General features: G+C 41.0%; 1 protein-coding gene across 1 annotated transcript in view; it reads right to left on the reverse strand.

The window, feature by feature from the left end:
* Positions 1-2944: 2944 nt before the first annotated feature.
* Positions 2945-18135, reverse strand: part of LOC112997141 (potassium channel subfamily K member 17) — a 28752-nt gene continuing 13561 nt past the window's right edge. Inside the window, exons 3-6 of the mRNA XM_064510178.1 lie at positions 17672-17786; positions 7765-7931; positions 7048-7216; positions 2945-4418 (exon numbers count right to left, since the gene is read on the reverse strand). Coding sequence (XP_064366248.1) covers positions 4123-4418; positions 7048-7216; positions 7765-7931; positions 17672-17786 — 747 coding nt within the window. The 3' untranslated portion in view covers positions 2945-4122. The remainder of the gene's footprint in view (positions 4419-7047; positions 7217-7764; positions 7932-17671; positions 17787-18135) is intronic.

Here is an 18135-nt window from a genome sequence, read left to right on the forward strand (position 1 = left end):
AGGGGTAGCTCCAGCACCTAGGCTCAAGCATGGTGGATCTATCACTTTTTTAACTGGGAATGTTTCCCTAGCCAACTTCCCTTAAAAATTAAAGTACCTTAGTTCAAAATTTGAAAAGGAATAAAAAATTTTGGAGATCATATCTGCACATATATTAACATTGATAGTTTTAGAATACAAGAATCCTTTGAAACCTTGTTCAGTGTTGAAGACCTTAAAATAGTTTTCATGTGCTTTCCTAAAGTTCGTTTTGTCCTATCCCAGTATGCACAGTTTCTGGATGCCACATAGCTGCTGTCTCCTTTAACTACAGTGACAGCTTTTCTATGGCTCTTACTGCAACATGCTTGGAGATTCTCCTTTGGGAAGAATCAGGCCTCTCAGGAGTGCTGTGACTGTACTCTGTATGTCCATGGAGACAGCTTGGAGATAGTGGCAGACCATGAACTATGGAAAATGAGGAACAGAATGGCTTGAACCTGAAACACAGAACTGAGGTATCAGCTCAGAAAAGACATCATCAGCCCACTGCTGTGAGAAAAATGAAATCTTGGATTCTTTTGACTCAGAGACCAGCATGGGTATGGAAAAAGTTTTTACTTTTGCACTCTACACTAGGGATCTTAAAATACTGTAATCAATTAGACTATTAAAAACTGCCTAGTTCTGAGCAGTCTGTACTATGTTGCCATATAATCATATTACGTATTTCTGGACATAGTTCTCCCCACGGGGTAAACATCTTTTTCAGACTATCTGAAAGAGCCAGCATGAGAAACACTGAGGCTTAAGCCAAGGCTTGCTCTTGGAGTAGAGGAGCTAGAGAGGCCTATTTTCTTGCTTCGAAAGGGATTCATTTCCTGGGAAACTGTATAAAGGTCAGAAGCACACTATGCTCTCTGTGATTGTGAAAAGGCTTGTGGACACTGATGTTACATAAATATTTACAACTACTATTACTAACCAAACCTGTTTCCAGCCCCTACTCCTCCCAAGGAAAAAACAGGATAATAGGAAAGAATTGACTAGTGAAGAATAACAACAGTGAAAGATGAGCCTGAAATCACTAATGGAAATGGCACACTTATCTGAGCAGGAAGAGACATTACCTGCCCCCCCCACCCCCACCCCCAAAAAAAAAAAAAAAAATCAAGGAGCATCTGCAATTTTCCAGTGCAGACTACGGAAGACTGCAGGTCAGCTGTGACGAGAATGATAACAGCACCATGCTTTTGTTTTCTTTATTTTACCCTTGAGCAGGTAACCTTTCATATTTTGGTAGAGGACGCACATTGGTGATAATGTTTTTGTGAAGTTGCAAAACTCCTTTTTCTTCTCATCCCTCCGGGAATAAATTCATCCATGTCATTTAACCACGGCACAGCTTTATAAAGAACACAAAGGCTAAAGGCACAACACTTTGTAGGGACTCAGATACAAAAATATCTATTGTTTGTATCAAAACTTAGCTGGTGAACTGTCAATAAAAGGTTTTTCATAAATGACAACATGCTAATTCAGTGTCAGAGAACCAGAGAGAGATGGTATTTGGCCCCCTGCTAGTTCATATTTACATAGGTGATCCAGGACACGAGCAGGCAAATTGCAGCTCTGGAGTTACATGTGTTTTGCAGACTATTCAGATATGCCGCTTTCGGACAGGAGTTAGTGGCAGGACTGCGCTGGTGGCAAGCTGCTGGGTGATACAACACCACAGCTGCGGAAGGAAGTGAATCAGCAAGGTTCGCTGGGGCAGATACGGAGTCACCTGGAGATCCGGCCGCATGCTTGGGTTTGTGGCTGAACCCTGACATACGTTGGAAGAATTACTATTTTTTCCTTTTTCAAGACTGCTCCTGGAGTTCCTCTTCCTTTCAGCTCCCAGAAGTCTGTAATATCTGTCTTAACGCTTGCAACTCTGATTGCACTTCAGTGGGAGAGGGTATCCAAATCTCTAAGGCACTTGTGAAAACATCACCCACAAACTACAGATATTTAGGAGTCATGAAGGAGCAGATGAGATCCATAAAAGAGACATTTAAATGGAATAGAAGGAACTGTTCTTAGGCTAAGTTTTGTTATGGAAGAACAGAGCTGGTAGAAACCAGAGCTTGTGACATTTTAAGTTAATCTTGAAATAGATTTAGCATAGTCATTCCTGTCCTTTGACAGCAGAGACTCCTACTGTCCTTTGGGTTTTATGATGCAGCTATATTTGGTGAGTTTCAAACCTGAAAGAAGGTACAAAGGATATGCATAAAGGGTATCACCTTTTATGCTGTGGAATTCTGATTCATTTACTTAGGATTAGAAAACACACTTTGGTGTTATTGTAGGCCAGCCCATTATGAACATCAGTAAAAACTTCATTGTGCATCCATCAGTGAAAATAAACAAGACAAAACATAGGAGAAAGAGAAAAGATTTTGTTAAATGTTGTTAGAGAATAGCCCAGTGTTCAAAAAATGTAAGTGTATTTATTTTGCATCATTTTCCCAATGATAACCTGCGATTTCCACTACTCCTCTTTCTTATCTCTGCTGCCCATTGAAACAGCATTTGAGAGAATACTTATTTCTACAGTGAGCAAAGGCTGATGTGCAAACAGACTAAATTTGATGTAGTAGATTCCTTTCCCGTAGTTTCTTCTGTAGTCAGTTCCACTACATACCAACACTCCAGCTGGACTATTTGGAAATATCTTTTTCATAACACACGTTCCACAACCTGTGCTCCTGGACATTGTAAACATTTCACTGACTGCATTTCCGGGAATCCAGCAATCTGTATTTCTAATTATTCAGCCTCGTACTCCAAAAGCCTGTCTTCTCTTTTCTCCAGTGTCCATGTGGAATCACGGTCCAATGCAGAAGCTGATGGCTCACCCAAATGCTTCGTTCTCGTTTACTGCTATGGTCAAGTTTTCAAAGTTAATGCTCTAGGATGCAAGTATCACAACAAGAATAAGAAATGAGAAAATTAGAAATGGATATACAAATGGCAGCAGGAGTTAGACTCTATTAAACCGTTTAAAATGGCATAATTTATGAAAAGATTTTTGAGGATTTATTGGAATAATAATAAAAAAAATAGTTCCATTTCATGATTGACAGAAGGGCGACATGAGCAGGCCTGTAGTTCCACAAATAAAAGATAGCTGTGCTTATATAAAGACATTAACACGAAAAGACACATCACTCATTTATGCCATCAGCTCATCAGAATAGCATCTCTTGGTTTTTCCCATTGATCACAGTCAAAGTTACAACCGCTTCTAGATTAAAGTAGCCCTTGCTAACATTGAGCCTGTGACAATCCTGGAACCACTGACACTTAAAACTGCCTCTAGTCCTCCTTTTTTTAGCTTCCAAGAAGTAAAAGGAAAAGTTCTACTTAAATGAACTGTCACAATTAGCTGATTACATCTGATCTACCTAATACTTTACAGAGGATGATCCTGCATAAGTTCTGGGGTAAGGAATGGCCTACCTACCCACCCTATTGGTCTCTTTTCAATATTGATCAACCTCTGGTGCAGAAATGTCCTTCATGAATATTCCATCTCTACTAGGCACCTATACATGCTCTGCCTCATTGCCATCTATGAATCAGATAAGCAAAAGAATGTTATCACCTTTGGCAAGTATAAGCATATCGGTCATGGAGCATGTCTGCAGTGGCTGCCAGGCCATTTTAAAACAGTGTTTTGTCTTTAGCGACATGAAATTTGTTTTTCTGTATGAAATGGCACATGGTATTCTAGTTGTGGCATTTCCAAAATGCCACACATGCAATGGGAGGCTCCAAGAACTTTCCATGCAAAAAAAAGGACACTGGTCAGTGTTGGGTACAGATGTCAAAGTGTATCTTCTACATTGGGGTGGGAGGGTATGTACTATCTCTGTAAATCAGCTTTTGATTAAGCATCCTGCTGGTTAATTCTTGGTGGTGCCACATATGAAACATTTTGTTGTCATTGCTCAAATCAGAATAGAAGCATTTCAGAGTCAATAAACAAGTTTTCATTCCCATGTGAACGTCAGGGCAGCTCTATTCCCACATTTCTAAGCAGTAACCTCTGGTGGACTAACACCAAAGAGACACCAAGGGGATGTTTCTTCTCTAAAGTGCTTCTGTAGGAGCTGTGTGGATGTGCCATTCAGTCTGGTCCTTTTGTTTTGTGTCCTTGCCACTGCAGCTCTCCACATCATCAAGTCCCGTCACACTATTTTTTTTGCCATCCATTAAGTCTTCTGACAGCTCTTTGCTCTTCTTGTTGCACTGGCAGAAGTCACTGGAGCTCTCCAGTAAGTTCATGCAAAATTTGATAACCAATGCTAGCCAGGCCATCCCAAAGAGGATCCACAGAGAGACTACATTTTTGTACCAGCCTGGGTAGGTGTGGTCTGGGTTCATCCCTACAAGAGAATCACCCAATACATTTCTAGATTGGACCAAGAGTGCCTCAAAGGGAGACATTACATGTAAAGCAAAGATTCAGTTCACGGAATCAGTCAAGGAAGTTCTTAAGGAAGGACTACTGGTCATGACTCATTAGTAACATATTATTAACATAAAGAGTAACCCATGGATTCATTACAGTCACACAGCATGGTGAAAGTCGAGTTCAGACAACCATGAAAATTGAGACAGCATATAAATCACAGGGTAAGTAGAAATGCAGACTAGCTATAGCACTTAGAAAAAGACCTAGAGGAAATATTACCTAATAGTAATGATTTCCATATAAAACATGAGTATGCCACCTCCTTAGCATATAAACAGATAGAGTAAAGCAAGTGTGCTAACATAGACATGTCAGCAACAGTTCAGAACTCACTAGGAATTGTAAAGATTACCCATAAAAAGAAAAATAAACACAAAATTAGATCTATGTGAAAATGAAATTGTTCACACGATCATGGATGTGACTACAATTGCACAGTTTCATTTCTACAGTTATTACTCAGCATGACAATATTGTATTAGTATGCAACAGGTGTTCCCGGCAGGGAAAGAGGTTTTATCCACTCACTGGCGTACATGTCTTGTTAAGCCAGTTGCAAGTAAATAAGTGAGTCTCTCAGAGTGGGAGCAAAGGAAACTGAGCAGTCCTAAGCAAAAAAGTCTAAGACAAACCAGGCCCTGAAAGACAGGCTGAAATTATGCTATCTCTGGCTGATTTCTCAGTAAGGTAGCCTGTGATCCCTTTGGAACAGAGCCCATATTTTTGGTCTACATTGGTCAGTGGAGCCACATTAAAGGGTCAGTCCTTTATATCCACTCAATTGTATTTTCAGTATAATGGAATTGCAAGACATTTTGAGTTTGTTACTGAGCGATCAGTAAACGTTTGGGACCTACCAGCCCCTTCCGTGGTAACTACTCTTTGGGCTGCCGTTCTACACCAAAGCAAATTTCCATCAGGAAGAGTATTGTATTCATCCTTCAAACAAGCATCTTTCACCAATGCTAAATTCAAAGGTATAAAAATTGTTTGCTTCTAAATATTAAATGAAAACAAGAGAGAAGGACCATTTGAGGCTTCCGAAGAGAATCCTTTATCTACAGAGATCATTTGATAGGTGCAGTTTTGGGTATGAGAAGGTCAGAAGCAGTTTAGGACCTATATGGCACCACGCTCCTTATAGAAGGGCTTACTGAGTGTGTAGATTAATAGATTTCAAAGCCAGTAAGAGAAGCTATGCCAATACTATTAAATAAAAGAGGTGGGGGACCATTCTATGACTCCAAAGGCAAGTGCCACAGCCTAGCTCATATTCCCCTCAAAGAGCAGCTCTGTCCAAAGTGAACATTGAGCATTGCTCTTTGCATGTGATATCCCCTAGAATTTGCCTAGGCCAGAACAGTGCCAGGGATGAGCAGTGGGGAAATGGGGAAAACAGCATGATAGTCATGAAATAGTGCTTGAACCTATGCCCTGGCCCTGTTTAAAAGTAAAGACATAAACCAGAAACACAGGATTGTAAGGCCAAAATGGTCCGGCCTCTACATGCTATAGGTCAGTAACATGCATCCAGTTACTCCCATACCAAACCTAATTTATCTATGCCAGGTAACACACAGGTGAAGCTATGCCTGGAAATATGGGGTTATACTACAGAAGTGCTTCAAAATTAGCAGGAAATGATAGAAGTAAAGCTGCTACAGCACAGAGTCCAATAGCATCTATAAAAGCAACACAGGAAAATGTTGAAGTGACTAGCTTTCGCTAAGCTCTATCTGGCTACCCAAGCCAATTACCCAAGCTAACTTGATTCGTCTTCACAAGGTATAGTCAGAGCTTTGATGCATTATAGATAAGTCCTAAGGTATCCATCACTATGTTTTCTAAGCATCAAACAAGCAGTTTGAAAAAATGAAAATAAAGAACTCATAGTAAAGTGTTTCAATCTGTCTCCCAGGGATTCAAGCATGCATGTATTTCTATAATCAATTTCTTTTTAATGAGAAAGCTTTTATCAAAAGGTGTGTTCTGTGTTTCAGTGAATGCCTCAGGCATGGGCCCAATCCCATTTCCTCTGGCAAAAGGTTTTGGCAATGAAGAACAAGCTGTGCCTGGTGCCTGACAGTCTCCGCCTAGGTGACTTAGGCTGCACTTCAGAATACGGTCATCTGGGGTTCTGACAGAGGAAATGGTCACTGTCTGTTAAGGGCAATGCAGAGTAACCTCAGCTTAAAACTAAATGTTCCCAGTGTCAAGTACTTCCACCAAGCGTGCAATGAGAGGATGTGGTGATTAAAAAAGTAGCGTTCTGACCTGGTCTCATAGTCATTCAAGGAACACCTCACTTGGATGCTGGAAAGTCACTCACTGACCTTGAAATGAATGGTTTTTTCTTCCACGTGTGACTTCACTATCTCAGAAATCATGCCCTCTTCAGCCTGTCAAATGCTACCACAGTGGATTTGTTATCTGGTTTGAGGATTGCTAGTGGTGTAAAACTGCCAAGTTGGGAGCTTGATATGCCGCACATTTGGCTTTGACATTTAGTAGGTGAAAGCAATGAAATTTGAACTACTTACCATTCACATAATCTCCAAACCCTATAGTGCTTAGAGTAATGAAGGAATAGTAGAAGCCTTCTTCATAACTCCATCCTTCTTTGGCAGAGAACAACACAGGAGGTAGCAGGAGGAACAGTAACAAGCAAGTTAGCAGTGCGCAGATCCTAATCAGGAGGGTAGCTTTTTTCTAGTAAAACCGGAAAAAGACAACACTGTAACAAGAAAGGTGGAACAAAGAATCCAGCTCAATTTCTAATTGAAGATGATGCTGAACTCCATAAAAACATGAAAACATTTGTGACATTCCACTAGAATAAACGGTATGGCTCTTCCAATCAGCACAAACCCGGCATCACTTTCATGAGTCCTAAATGCGTGCCACTTTAAAGGCTATTCCACAAATGCTCCACGTAACTCTCATGTGTAATTTTAGCTATGATTGACGATAAGCGGATCAGATATCCCAGGGCTGTGAACAGCTCTAAGGCACTTCTGTTGCTGTAGCGGAAGCCATTTATCAGAGCAAGTTCCATCAATTAATAAACAACCTTATCTGACACCTCATAGGGCTGTCATAAGCTAAATTTATTCACTTCCAGTTATTCCCGAGTATCATTCCATTTTTGGCCAAGCAGTTAGGCAGTCTGTTCTTGTTAGTCAAAGGATAACAAATACCAGACAATGCCCTTTCTCTCCTGAACTTGTGGGCAAGACATACCTGGCCACATTGTTTACCTGCCAATGAAACTTCTCCTCCAGGCGATGGGCACAATGCTGAACTCCCGACAGCATCAGCTGCCCAATTGAATTCAAAAGAACAAGGTTCAAGGGGATCCCAAAAAGGGCAAAGAAAATGCAGAAGATTCGACCAGCTGCAGTGCTGGGGCTTAGGTTCCTATAGCCTAAAAGGAGAGGAATAAGGTGTTGAATCTAAAGCAGTTTATGCATACCCTCCTTCCCTGGAGAGGTGGACCTTCATCTTCTACAAAAGAAAGAGAAGAAGGTCACTGCTCCAAAAGGACCTTTTTATAAATAACTATAACTTGCATCCATTGTTTGTCATATCCTATTATAGGCTGGAAAATAACATTTCTTTCCCTGCCAATTTTGTTTAGTTCCTTTTCCATTTACCAGTGAATTTCCTCTCCCCTACCCACTGTCTTGGCTCTGATTTGACGTAAATGCAAAACTTCCGGTTATTTCACTTTTTGTAAGCATTGTTGGCCTAGGGTTTGCTGGTAAATGATCCTGTATGGCTGTCAGAAGGTCTCTGAATCATAACAGTAGGGTTTTAATAATAATAACCTTTTTCTACCTTTGTCCCACAGGACTAGTGAACTTACCACTGCCTTCTTGCTTATACTCTCCTTTATGCTCCAGGTACCAACTAACCCTTATTGCCAAATTGCCAGATTGTTTACCATAAGTCAATAAACTGAGAGCAAGTGTATTTAACCTGAATAAAATGCTTCAATTTCAGACCTAAAGAAAAACTTTTTTTTTTGTTTGAAAGTGTTTGAAAGTTTTTTTGTTTTGTTTGAAAGTGTCATTTTTTTCTAATTGTATAAGTTAGTCTAACTAAACATACTGCTCTGAAAACATAGCCTTGCTTGTATCCTTAGACCATCATGGCTTCAGCAATGCTGCTGCAATATTTGCCTTTAGTCTCCATGTTTGTCTTCTTTAAATACCCTGTAAATTAATAGACTTGCACTTCGGTACTTTCATGTGGCTTATGCCATGAGGAAAGTCAGATCTAACTTTTGTTTATTTCAGAGGATGCTTTTAAGACAAGGGAAAGATTAGTACCTGTTAGCATTTCAGCAGTGACTTAGCCACTTACAGCCCTATGGCCTTGACTAGATTTCAAAATCACTTTCCCTCATTACAGGATTTGTGTGTGTCCACATACCGCACAAAACTGATGTAAGCTGGCAAAAGGCCTCTTTTCTCCATGAAGATCACTAACCCTCCCCAGCAACACACAGCTGCTGGCTCACTGCACCCCAGAGGTGCTCTGGGGTTCCTGCGCTTGCAGGCAGTGAAGCCCCGGAGCGAGTGAGTAGCACCTCAGGAGACAGAGCCCTGAGTGCCGGGCTCTGTAAAAGTCGGCACAAGCACCCACAGCTGGCAAAGCAGGGCCCTGCTCCTTGACTAATGTTCAGCTCACGTGAGATGACGTCCAGGCGCTGCAAGCCACTGACCAGCAATGTAATAAGCTCTGCAACTATGAACTTGGGATTTCCCCACATTCTGCACCAAGTTTCATGCTGACAAAATCTCTTGCCATGGACAACTCCACAAACACACCTATATAGCTCTGCACATAAACAGGTAAACTACTTACCTAAAGGTCTGGCAACAAACGCTCCTATAGTATACATATAGGATGTGTTTTTGTCTCCTTCCTACTCCCACAAATTCAAAATTTTAGTGTCTGGAGGACTTCCCCTCCAATAATTTCGGGTTTAAATGCTTTGTAAGCCCCTTACTTTTAACACACCCAGTAATACATAACATATCTCCAAAGCAATGGCTCCAAAATTCTGGCCTGGGAAAGGGGCAGGGTGCCACTGGGAAAGAATGGGATGCTGTTATGTAACTAAAGGTTGTTTTGAAATACATTCAAACAAAGAGGCTAAATCAAGACTGTCCAGCAGCCTTAATTCCAATGCCATATTCTTCACTTTTGAGTTACTCTGATCTTTACACACTTTTTTTCCCCCCACATGTAATTGCTGCCTGTCACTTCTACTGTTTTTGACCATTTCTAGACTAAAAGGTGTGCTAAATGAGAGACATACAGGCGAGTAAATCTGGTAGATGATCCCATCCAAGTGAATTTGATGAATATGTGCCTGATATGGTCTGTGTCACACTGACTGTGCCACACTTCAGCAAACTGATTCCAGTTTTTCTCTGTAATAGTATTTAGGGTGTTTTTCAGGTTGGTCAGGACCCAGGGGACAGAGCTAGGAGGCATTTAGTGTAAGGCTGGAGCCTGAATGTGAGTCACGTTGATCTGGCGGAGGACATTTAGAGACAGCCATTCGTGAGGGTTTTTTTCTCTTTCCTTTCTATATAAAGTTAACAAAGGCTGTGTGTTGGCTTGGACAGCTCTTCTGCCACCACAGCTTCCCACGCTATCCAGCCTCTGGAGAAGGCACTTGAGAGAGAAGAAAGGTCCATGATCTCAGTCATGCATAGTGTGAAGCACAGCTACCTTCAGGATTCTGGGGACCTCACATAGTGCTGACTAGGAAGCATCTAAGGTCCTTAGTAGGTTATGCTGTACATTTCATTTAATTTAGAGTAGCAAATTCACTGTCTGAATGAGGTAAGAAGGTCCACCGTGTATGGTGTTCAGCATACTGAACATCATATCTCCCTTTTATATATGACTGATCTTGCTCTCTTTGCCCTTGGGCTCAGTAACTCAGGATAATTTCCTGAAGCCTTGGTAAGCAGTTGCTGTGGATATGCAGAAAAGCCATATCCCATCATCTTTTCATACAGGATACAAGATTGGACCAAATGGCACAGCAGATCCTGGATTGTGCAAAAATGTCTAGCAACCTACCTCTGGCTGATGACCCAGCCTTGCCTTTGGACTAGGCAGATAGATGCCAGTATAACCTTATCACTCTATTTTTCTGTTATAAACCCCAAGCAGCAATGGACAAATGGGACTTACCCTGTTCTGTGAAAGGAACTAGAGTGGCATGCTATTCCATTGCGGGCTATATATTAAAAGATCTGAACCAGCTCCAAACAAAACAAGCTACACTGTCAGCTGTGTCCCCACACAAGCCTGCTACTGGGAACTCACTTATTGCTTGTCTGTATAGGGACACTCACGAAAACTATGTGGAGGTCTAAGGAGCTGGATTGAATTCCTGTATAGCTGTTCTCATTTTGAAAAAAAAAAAAGGGCAGCATAGCTTAATCTTCCTTAAAAGAAGCAAAATAAGAGCATTTTTATTTCTAAATGATCATATTCACATGTTTTAACTCATATGCTTCAGCTACACAGCTTCAATCCAGTTCAGTTTTCCTGCATGCCCATTACATTCCTGTACATAAGGGATTCATGGGCTCTGAGGACTTGCTAAGAAGAGAAGACTGATGTATGATTAACAGAGTATTAATAAAAGATCTCTTCATTTGTAAGACATTATCCCACTCACAGTGCCCCCAGCTCAGCCGTGGCAACTGCTACTTCCTGCTACTGACAATGGGAGATATGTTTGGCTCCAATTCTCACTGCCTAGTCATAAAAGACTTATTTTAAGCAAAGAGCACTTCGGATGAAAAAAAATGCAGCTCTGGTCAGTTGAAAAACATCTACAAATTCACTAAATAATTTCAGCTGAGGGAAAAAACAGTTAGACTTTCACAAAAAAAAGCCAGAGGAGAAGTCTCTTCTTTATCCAGTATCTTCATCAGTGGTTTGAGCATTTGCACACAGTTTTGGGGAGATTTTGGATTAATTCTTTCTCCTACCTGAGTAGATACAAAGCAACAGTTCCCATAGGAATGACCTAATCACAAAGTTACACGATGTTCTTGTGTAGGAGTAGGGAAGGGTTCTCAGCCTCGCTTGTTGACAATATTTTGCTTTGAACACTCAAACACTCATTGAAGCCTGGGAGCTGGGTGTTTTGCCTTCTACACGAGTGCCCGAACCATGGAGCCATTGGGCATTTGAGTGTGGGGTGCTGGCACTGGAATTACTGTACTTTGTATTACACATTTAAATACTCAAAGGAAGATGCTCCACTTGGCAGCTGGGGCAATCTCCAGTGAGCCACAATCCTGTTCTCCCAGGCACAGGCAGAAGTTGCAAACCTCTCTCCTGCACCCTGAGGGAGTGCTGAAACCATGGATCTTCTGGCAGGAAGTATACTGCTGGCTCTTTGTCTAACACTTTTCAGAAGATCTAACTTTTTATTTCCCTTGTATTTCTTAAAAGTAACCTGAGTTTTAGTCTGGACTAAATGAAAGCTTTTCTTTATGATGAATTTAAATGTTGCATTGAGAAAGAAAAACAGAAAAACTTAAACTCAGTTTAGAGAGAGATTTCTTATTATAATTCAGCAGCTGAAGTTAAAAAAAAATATAGATATTGACTGCTCACATGGACATAAGCTATGTTTGTCTTGGTTCCTGAAAAAGCGACCATCTGCCCAGCTTAGCTGGGCTATGCCCTTGATAAAACTGTGAGAAACCTGGTCTAACCTCATAACTGATGTTGCTTCAAGTAAGAGCTGGGACTAGAGACCTTCCAAGGTCCCTCCTAACTTGAATTATCTTATGATCCTTGCAAGCAGTAAGATATTCAAAGCAATTAGGTACCACCTATATTCAACCGAACATCAGTGAGACTGGGGTTCCTATCCTCTCTCAAACCTTTGAAAATCTCTTTCAGGACTTAGCTACTCAAAAGAAATAAATGTGCTTGCCTTCTCAAGCTTCCCATGAGATTTTATTAGACCCACATGCCCTAAGAGTAAGAATGCTTAACATTTAGACATGGTCCCTGAGCTTAGGACAACTGATCTTGGAAGTCATAGTTATTTCTAGTTCATAGGTATGAGCCACCCCACAGTGGCAAAGACATAAAGAAGGCTCAGCAGTCCCAGTGCTTGCACTGGCATGTCAGCTTTATTAATAAAAAATCATTAATAATTAATAATTATTAAATTAATAGAACAACCCAAAAATTATGAGAATGAATTTTTAAAAGGTAGTGGTGGCAGGACCTCAGGAACCATGTCTCATATGGGGAACTTCATTTGGACCCTGGCAGGTTGAAAGGGAAAGAACATGGAGAGTAGTAAAAAACACGTGGAGTGAATAGCATAGATGATGCATTGACCATGTTTGTGGGTGATTGTCTTAATGTATAAGCATTAGAGATCCTGCTAATATGACTTTATCACAATACTCTATTTATCCATCCAGGCTAGCCAATTGTGGGACCATAAAACCAAACAATGCTAGAACTCTTCTTGACTTGCTTTCTATTCCGGAGATCCAACCCAATTAATCTAAAGTACACAGAAAAGATGAACAGTAGTCAGAATTGTCTTTCATGAATATGAATGATCAAATATCAAAATTGGCATGCATCAAAAGTATATGAATTATCTAATGCCAAAAGAAAAGACTATCAACCTATACTCCCTCAACTAATGCACAATCTGTTGATGCTATAGAAAGCTTTACTGCAGCTCTTTAGCTGAAGCTGTTTGTGCGTGTGTGTATGTGTATGCATGCAAGGGGGTGCCCAGCATTATTCATTTTACCTGGGGCTGTGGAGAGCTACTACAGTAGAGATCAATAATAATTAAGGCTGATGGGCTGAAAACATGTTCGAACCATGTTATTTATCTGTTTCGTCCCTACGAAGTTCCAGGCAGTAGCAAAATTTGGTTGCATGCTGCTCGAGTCTGTGACTCAAAATCTTGTGTGAGAGACCAGGAAAAGGCTTGGGGTGAGTATTGCTTTCTTCTCCTCTGTTTCTATTTGTATTGTGAGTATACTGGATGCTGTATAGTGGGCTTAGTCCCAACAGGATAACTTGCCACACAGTCAGAAAAGACAAGAGTTTGCCAGCGCTCAGGAGACAGCACAGAGGAGGTTGACATGAGCGCTATCCTCACCCACCTTGGTGACCTCTGTGGACCATTCTACCACGTCCCACTTGGCCCCTGCAGAGCAGCTCTGCCAAGTGCCATGGGGCAGGGGGAAGATCAAAAGTCAAAGGTGCAGGATTCCTCAGTGGAGAACTCCCTGGCACGAATGGGAGGATTCAAAGGTGAAAATGGCCCTAGCTTGTAATTCCATGGTTTAACTACCTCGAGTCATCACGTTGCTGTAAGAGGATTTCCCAATGAACCTGGGAGCCTGCTGCCCAGCAGAGGTTGGGCCATTCCTTGGGAGCTCAATTACGTGCTGGTCAGCACTACAGAGTCAGTCTTAGAGACAAACTCTTGCAGGCCCAAAGCCCTATGCTGCCAGGAGCTCCAGAACTTCACATCTTTGAACTGGCCTTTGCTTTTCCTAAGGGAACCATCTATGGCAACATACTAAACACCACCCCTCACTCCTCAGCCCCCTGCTCCTTGCCTCTTCGTTGGCTCCTTTGGGGGATTGTTGCTAGGAGCTATCACACTGTGTTAATTGGAGAAGGGAAAGACAGAAGGAAGGTTTGCTCTTCCCCTTCCTTTCTTCACCATGAGATGGTTTACTTGCTTTTACTGCTTCTATTTTATGTTTAAAAATCATACAAATAAATAGCTTTGCTACCAGAAAATGGGAAGGCAGTGCTAGATGAGGGCATCCATCTGCCAAGAATAAAGGAGGACATTTAGGCTACAAGAGGATAACACTCTTCCTTTTACTCTTAGAAGGCTAGCACAGATGATCTCAATCTCATCTCAAATCCTTTGCCTGCCTTCTCCTCTGATATTAAATCACCCTCTCTCATACTTTAATCTTCTGTCCCACTTCAAATTTGTTTTGACCTCTGCCCCATCAGCCTAAACTAACTAGGAGGAGAGTAAATACAGAGAGGATAGACTTTATGTCAGCAGGGAATAAAGAAGTTTGAGGGATAAAGCTGACAGCACATTAGATTCTTTTTTTCTGAACGCATTTAATACTAGAGCTTTAAAGGAATTCTAAAAGATTATTCTTTAAGGTATTAAGGAAAGAGAGGATTTCTGTAGAAGAATTTGCAGAAAATGAGGTAGCATACAAGATAATGTGAGAGGTAAAAGACAGCAATGAAGAAAGCACAGAAACAATAGCAGAGAGAAGGAACTTGCAGAAGGCTAGGACTAGAGATCCCACATGATCAAATGTCACAAGTACAGTTCCACTCTGTTTACATGATTGGCTGAAAACTATGTGGACTTTAGGGTATTTCTTTAAACGACAGCTTAGGGTTCACATACACCTTCTGTTCTTTGAGCCTGACAGCTTAGGGTACCAAGTTGTCTAGCCTGCAGGTTAGAACCTTACTTTTTTGTTTTTTAAGCAAAATTTGTGTGCATTTTTTAATCACTAGTTCTCTGGAAATAGATGAAGCTCCGATTTAAAGGGAAGAAGGGGACAGCATATAAGAGGCTGCATCATGAGGCACAGGAACACATAGCTTGTCATCAGGCATTAATGGAGAAAGAAGCTAATGTCTTGTCCCCCGTCCCTTGTTGTATCCCAACCAGACGAAGTTCTGGTGAGGACTTGGAGAAACATACCAAGCGTTCTGAAGGGGGGTAAAGCACTTCAAGCAAAAACAAGCTGACAGACGCAAAAGAGCATCTCATAGAAGAAAGGGATGGAGATAATGGCTTTGGAAGTGCTGTTTGAGCAGACTATAGAAGAACTAAATAGCTGATGCAAAAGCCACAAAGACAACTCCACATCACATAAGAGGTCAGCAAGGCATGGACAATAACATTAATTGAAGAGAAAGAGCATAGAAGAGACAAACATGACAAAAAGCGGGACTTGCAGCAGCCTGAACACATGCAGTAGAGTGTCTCCGGTTTCTCCATTACAATCTCTATCCTGTCCCCCTAAATTCCTGAGAATTTCTCTTCTCCATTTTAACTCCATTTTAAATTCTTCCTTGCCACATAAGGGGTGTAAACCTCACCACACCCTTCTCTAAAAACTTCTAATCTGTGTCATTTCTCCCATGGTCCTGCCTTGCACATGAAGCTTCCTACTGTGAATCATTCCTCTGGGCTTCACTGAGTTCTTTGGAAAGGACCTTGTCCCTTTACTTACAGTGAAATCACCACCATTTGTAGCCATTCAGTGATGTCCGGGTCAATGAGGTTGTAACATCCACTGTCTCAAAAACTTGCATAAACAGTAAGGATTGTTCATTCAGACCCAAGGTGAGGCTCTGTGAGGCCATCTGTATTTTCCTCTTCAAAAATGTACTATCATCTACAGAGGGTTAATACCCTAAAGTACATAATTAACAACTTAATTCAGAATAGTAAAATCAAAGGCCAGATTGTTCAAAGTTTTATTTGTATAGGTGACTTGTATAGCATTCACAACTCCAGCACTGCAAAAATCATGAATAAGGCCCCTAGAATTACCGTCAGCTTTAAAATAATGAGATACGAACAGTAGAAATATTTGCTTCTTTTTATTTGCTTTCTGATATCAAGTCATAATTTTTTTCCACAGCCATCGGGGCAAGAAGCTTACTTAAAGAAAAAAAGGAAAAAGAGTAGCTACGATTCTCATGGAGTACAACCAGAAATTTTTAGCTTAGATCTCTGCTGACATTACAAAAGACTTTTATATTTTAATGTGATAAATTTGATCCTCCCTGACTGTTGTTAACTTAAATTGGTTGTGGTAAAACAGAGTCATTCTGACAGCTTAGAAACTAATCAGGATTCAGTGCGGAGGCAAGTACAGCAGCTCTGTGCAGACACTGCTTTGTACTGAAGGCTGGAAGGAAGTGCCCAGGCTTTGCACTGGAAAGCCGGTGCCTGTACAGCCCTGTCTAATGGGGCTCCACTGCCATCATCTGGTACAAGCTGAACCTGGTAGCACAACATGCACAACAAACAGTTCCCAAACAGAAGCAAAATGTGTGGAATAGACAGCAGGGTAGAAAGATGTACTGAGTCACAGGAATATCACTTTTAAATGCAAAAAATCTCTTTATTGCAGCTCTTGTTTGGGAGCTTAATGTTTCTAAGGTTAATGCATCTTCAGTAACAATCAGCGAAATCAAAACAATGCCCCACCTGGGAGCACAAAAAAATCTGGATCTAAAAGGTACTTGAAATTGAAGACAGTTGATAGATTCAGCATAAATCAGAAAAACTGTGAGGGTTTTTTGATACTAAGTGACAATCTGTCCACATCCCCTCCCTCCATTATTGTTGAAATACTGGGTCACACCGTAAGAAAATGATATTAGGGCAAATTATTAATGGTTTGGCAGACTGGGGACATGGAATGACAATTATTAATAGTATCTGCTGTAACAAATGCTATGCCTAAATCCTTTTTATTGTTTCCATCCACTTTTTTCTATTTACATTCTTCCTTCATGGCTTTTCATTAGACACTTGCTGAAACTTGACTCAACTGAACTGTTTAATTTATCCAGATATGGGACCTTCACCCAAACATGCTTCCAGGTCCTCATCCAATATAAGCAGTAGTAATAAAAAGGAATAATTCATAAATATAACTTCCAAAGATTCAACAGCCAATATTGAGTTTTTTCAAAATTCTTCCCTCTCCTTGTGACAAGAAATTCAATACACAATTCACCTCAGATCCGTAAGAGAGAATTGGGCTTGGGAAAGATATAGAAAAGTATAGAGTACTGTGGCAGCATGAAGGGATACTAGTTCAGGCTATGCAAGTTCTGTAACTGCTAGTGGGGATATGTACCAAGCTAGTTATCCCTGTCTCCAATTATTTACAAACATTACTGTACTGGTACTGACAAACCATTTCTAATTCCTAGAGCCAGCTTCTTGGCTGCTTATCCGTTGCACAGAACAGAGAAGCTAGCCGAAGCTTCGTAGGACTGGTCTGATCATACAGGTCCTCATTTCCACTCCTTGGCTGCCTGCGAGGCCATTCTTACCAATGGTTGTTATTGTGGAGATGGAGAAGAAGAAAGATCCACTGAAGTCCCACCTGCCCAGACTAGTGGAGTTTCCCTGGAGGATTATACCACTCTTGTAGGCCTGGATGATATCCTGCAAAGAGACAATAATATGAGATACAAAAAAGACCTTACAGCAAATTTGTGTAACTGCTAATTCCAGTGCTGGCTGGTAAGGTCTTAAATTATGACTAGTTCTGACTCTGTTGTTTCTCTTTCAGTAGAGGATATCCTGTGCCTTAGAGACCCAGCAGCTGAGAACTCAGAGAAGCCAAAAGCCAACATATTTATGCTAAGCAAAGGACACCCACATAATAAAAGAAAGCTGCAGACAGACCATACTCACAGGTGAATATGGAAGAGATTGGAGGGTAAGAACCACCTGGAGAAACCCAGCCACATAGTTACTATGCCCCATGGCATATTCATTAGGAAAATAAAGT

This window comes from Dromaius novaehollandiae, chromosome 3, assembly GCF_036370855.1.
Source record: "Dromaius novaehollandiae isolate bDroNov1 chromosome 3, bDroNov1.hap1, whole genome shotgun sequence".
NCBI lineage: Eukaryota > Metazoa > Chordata > Aves > Casuariiformes > Dromaiidae > Dromaius > Dromaius novaehollandiae.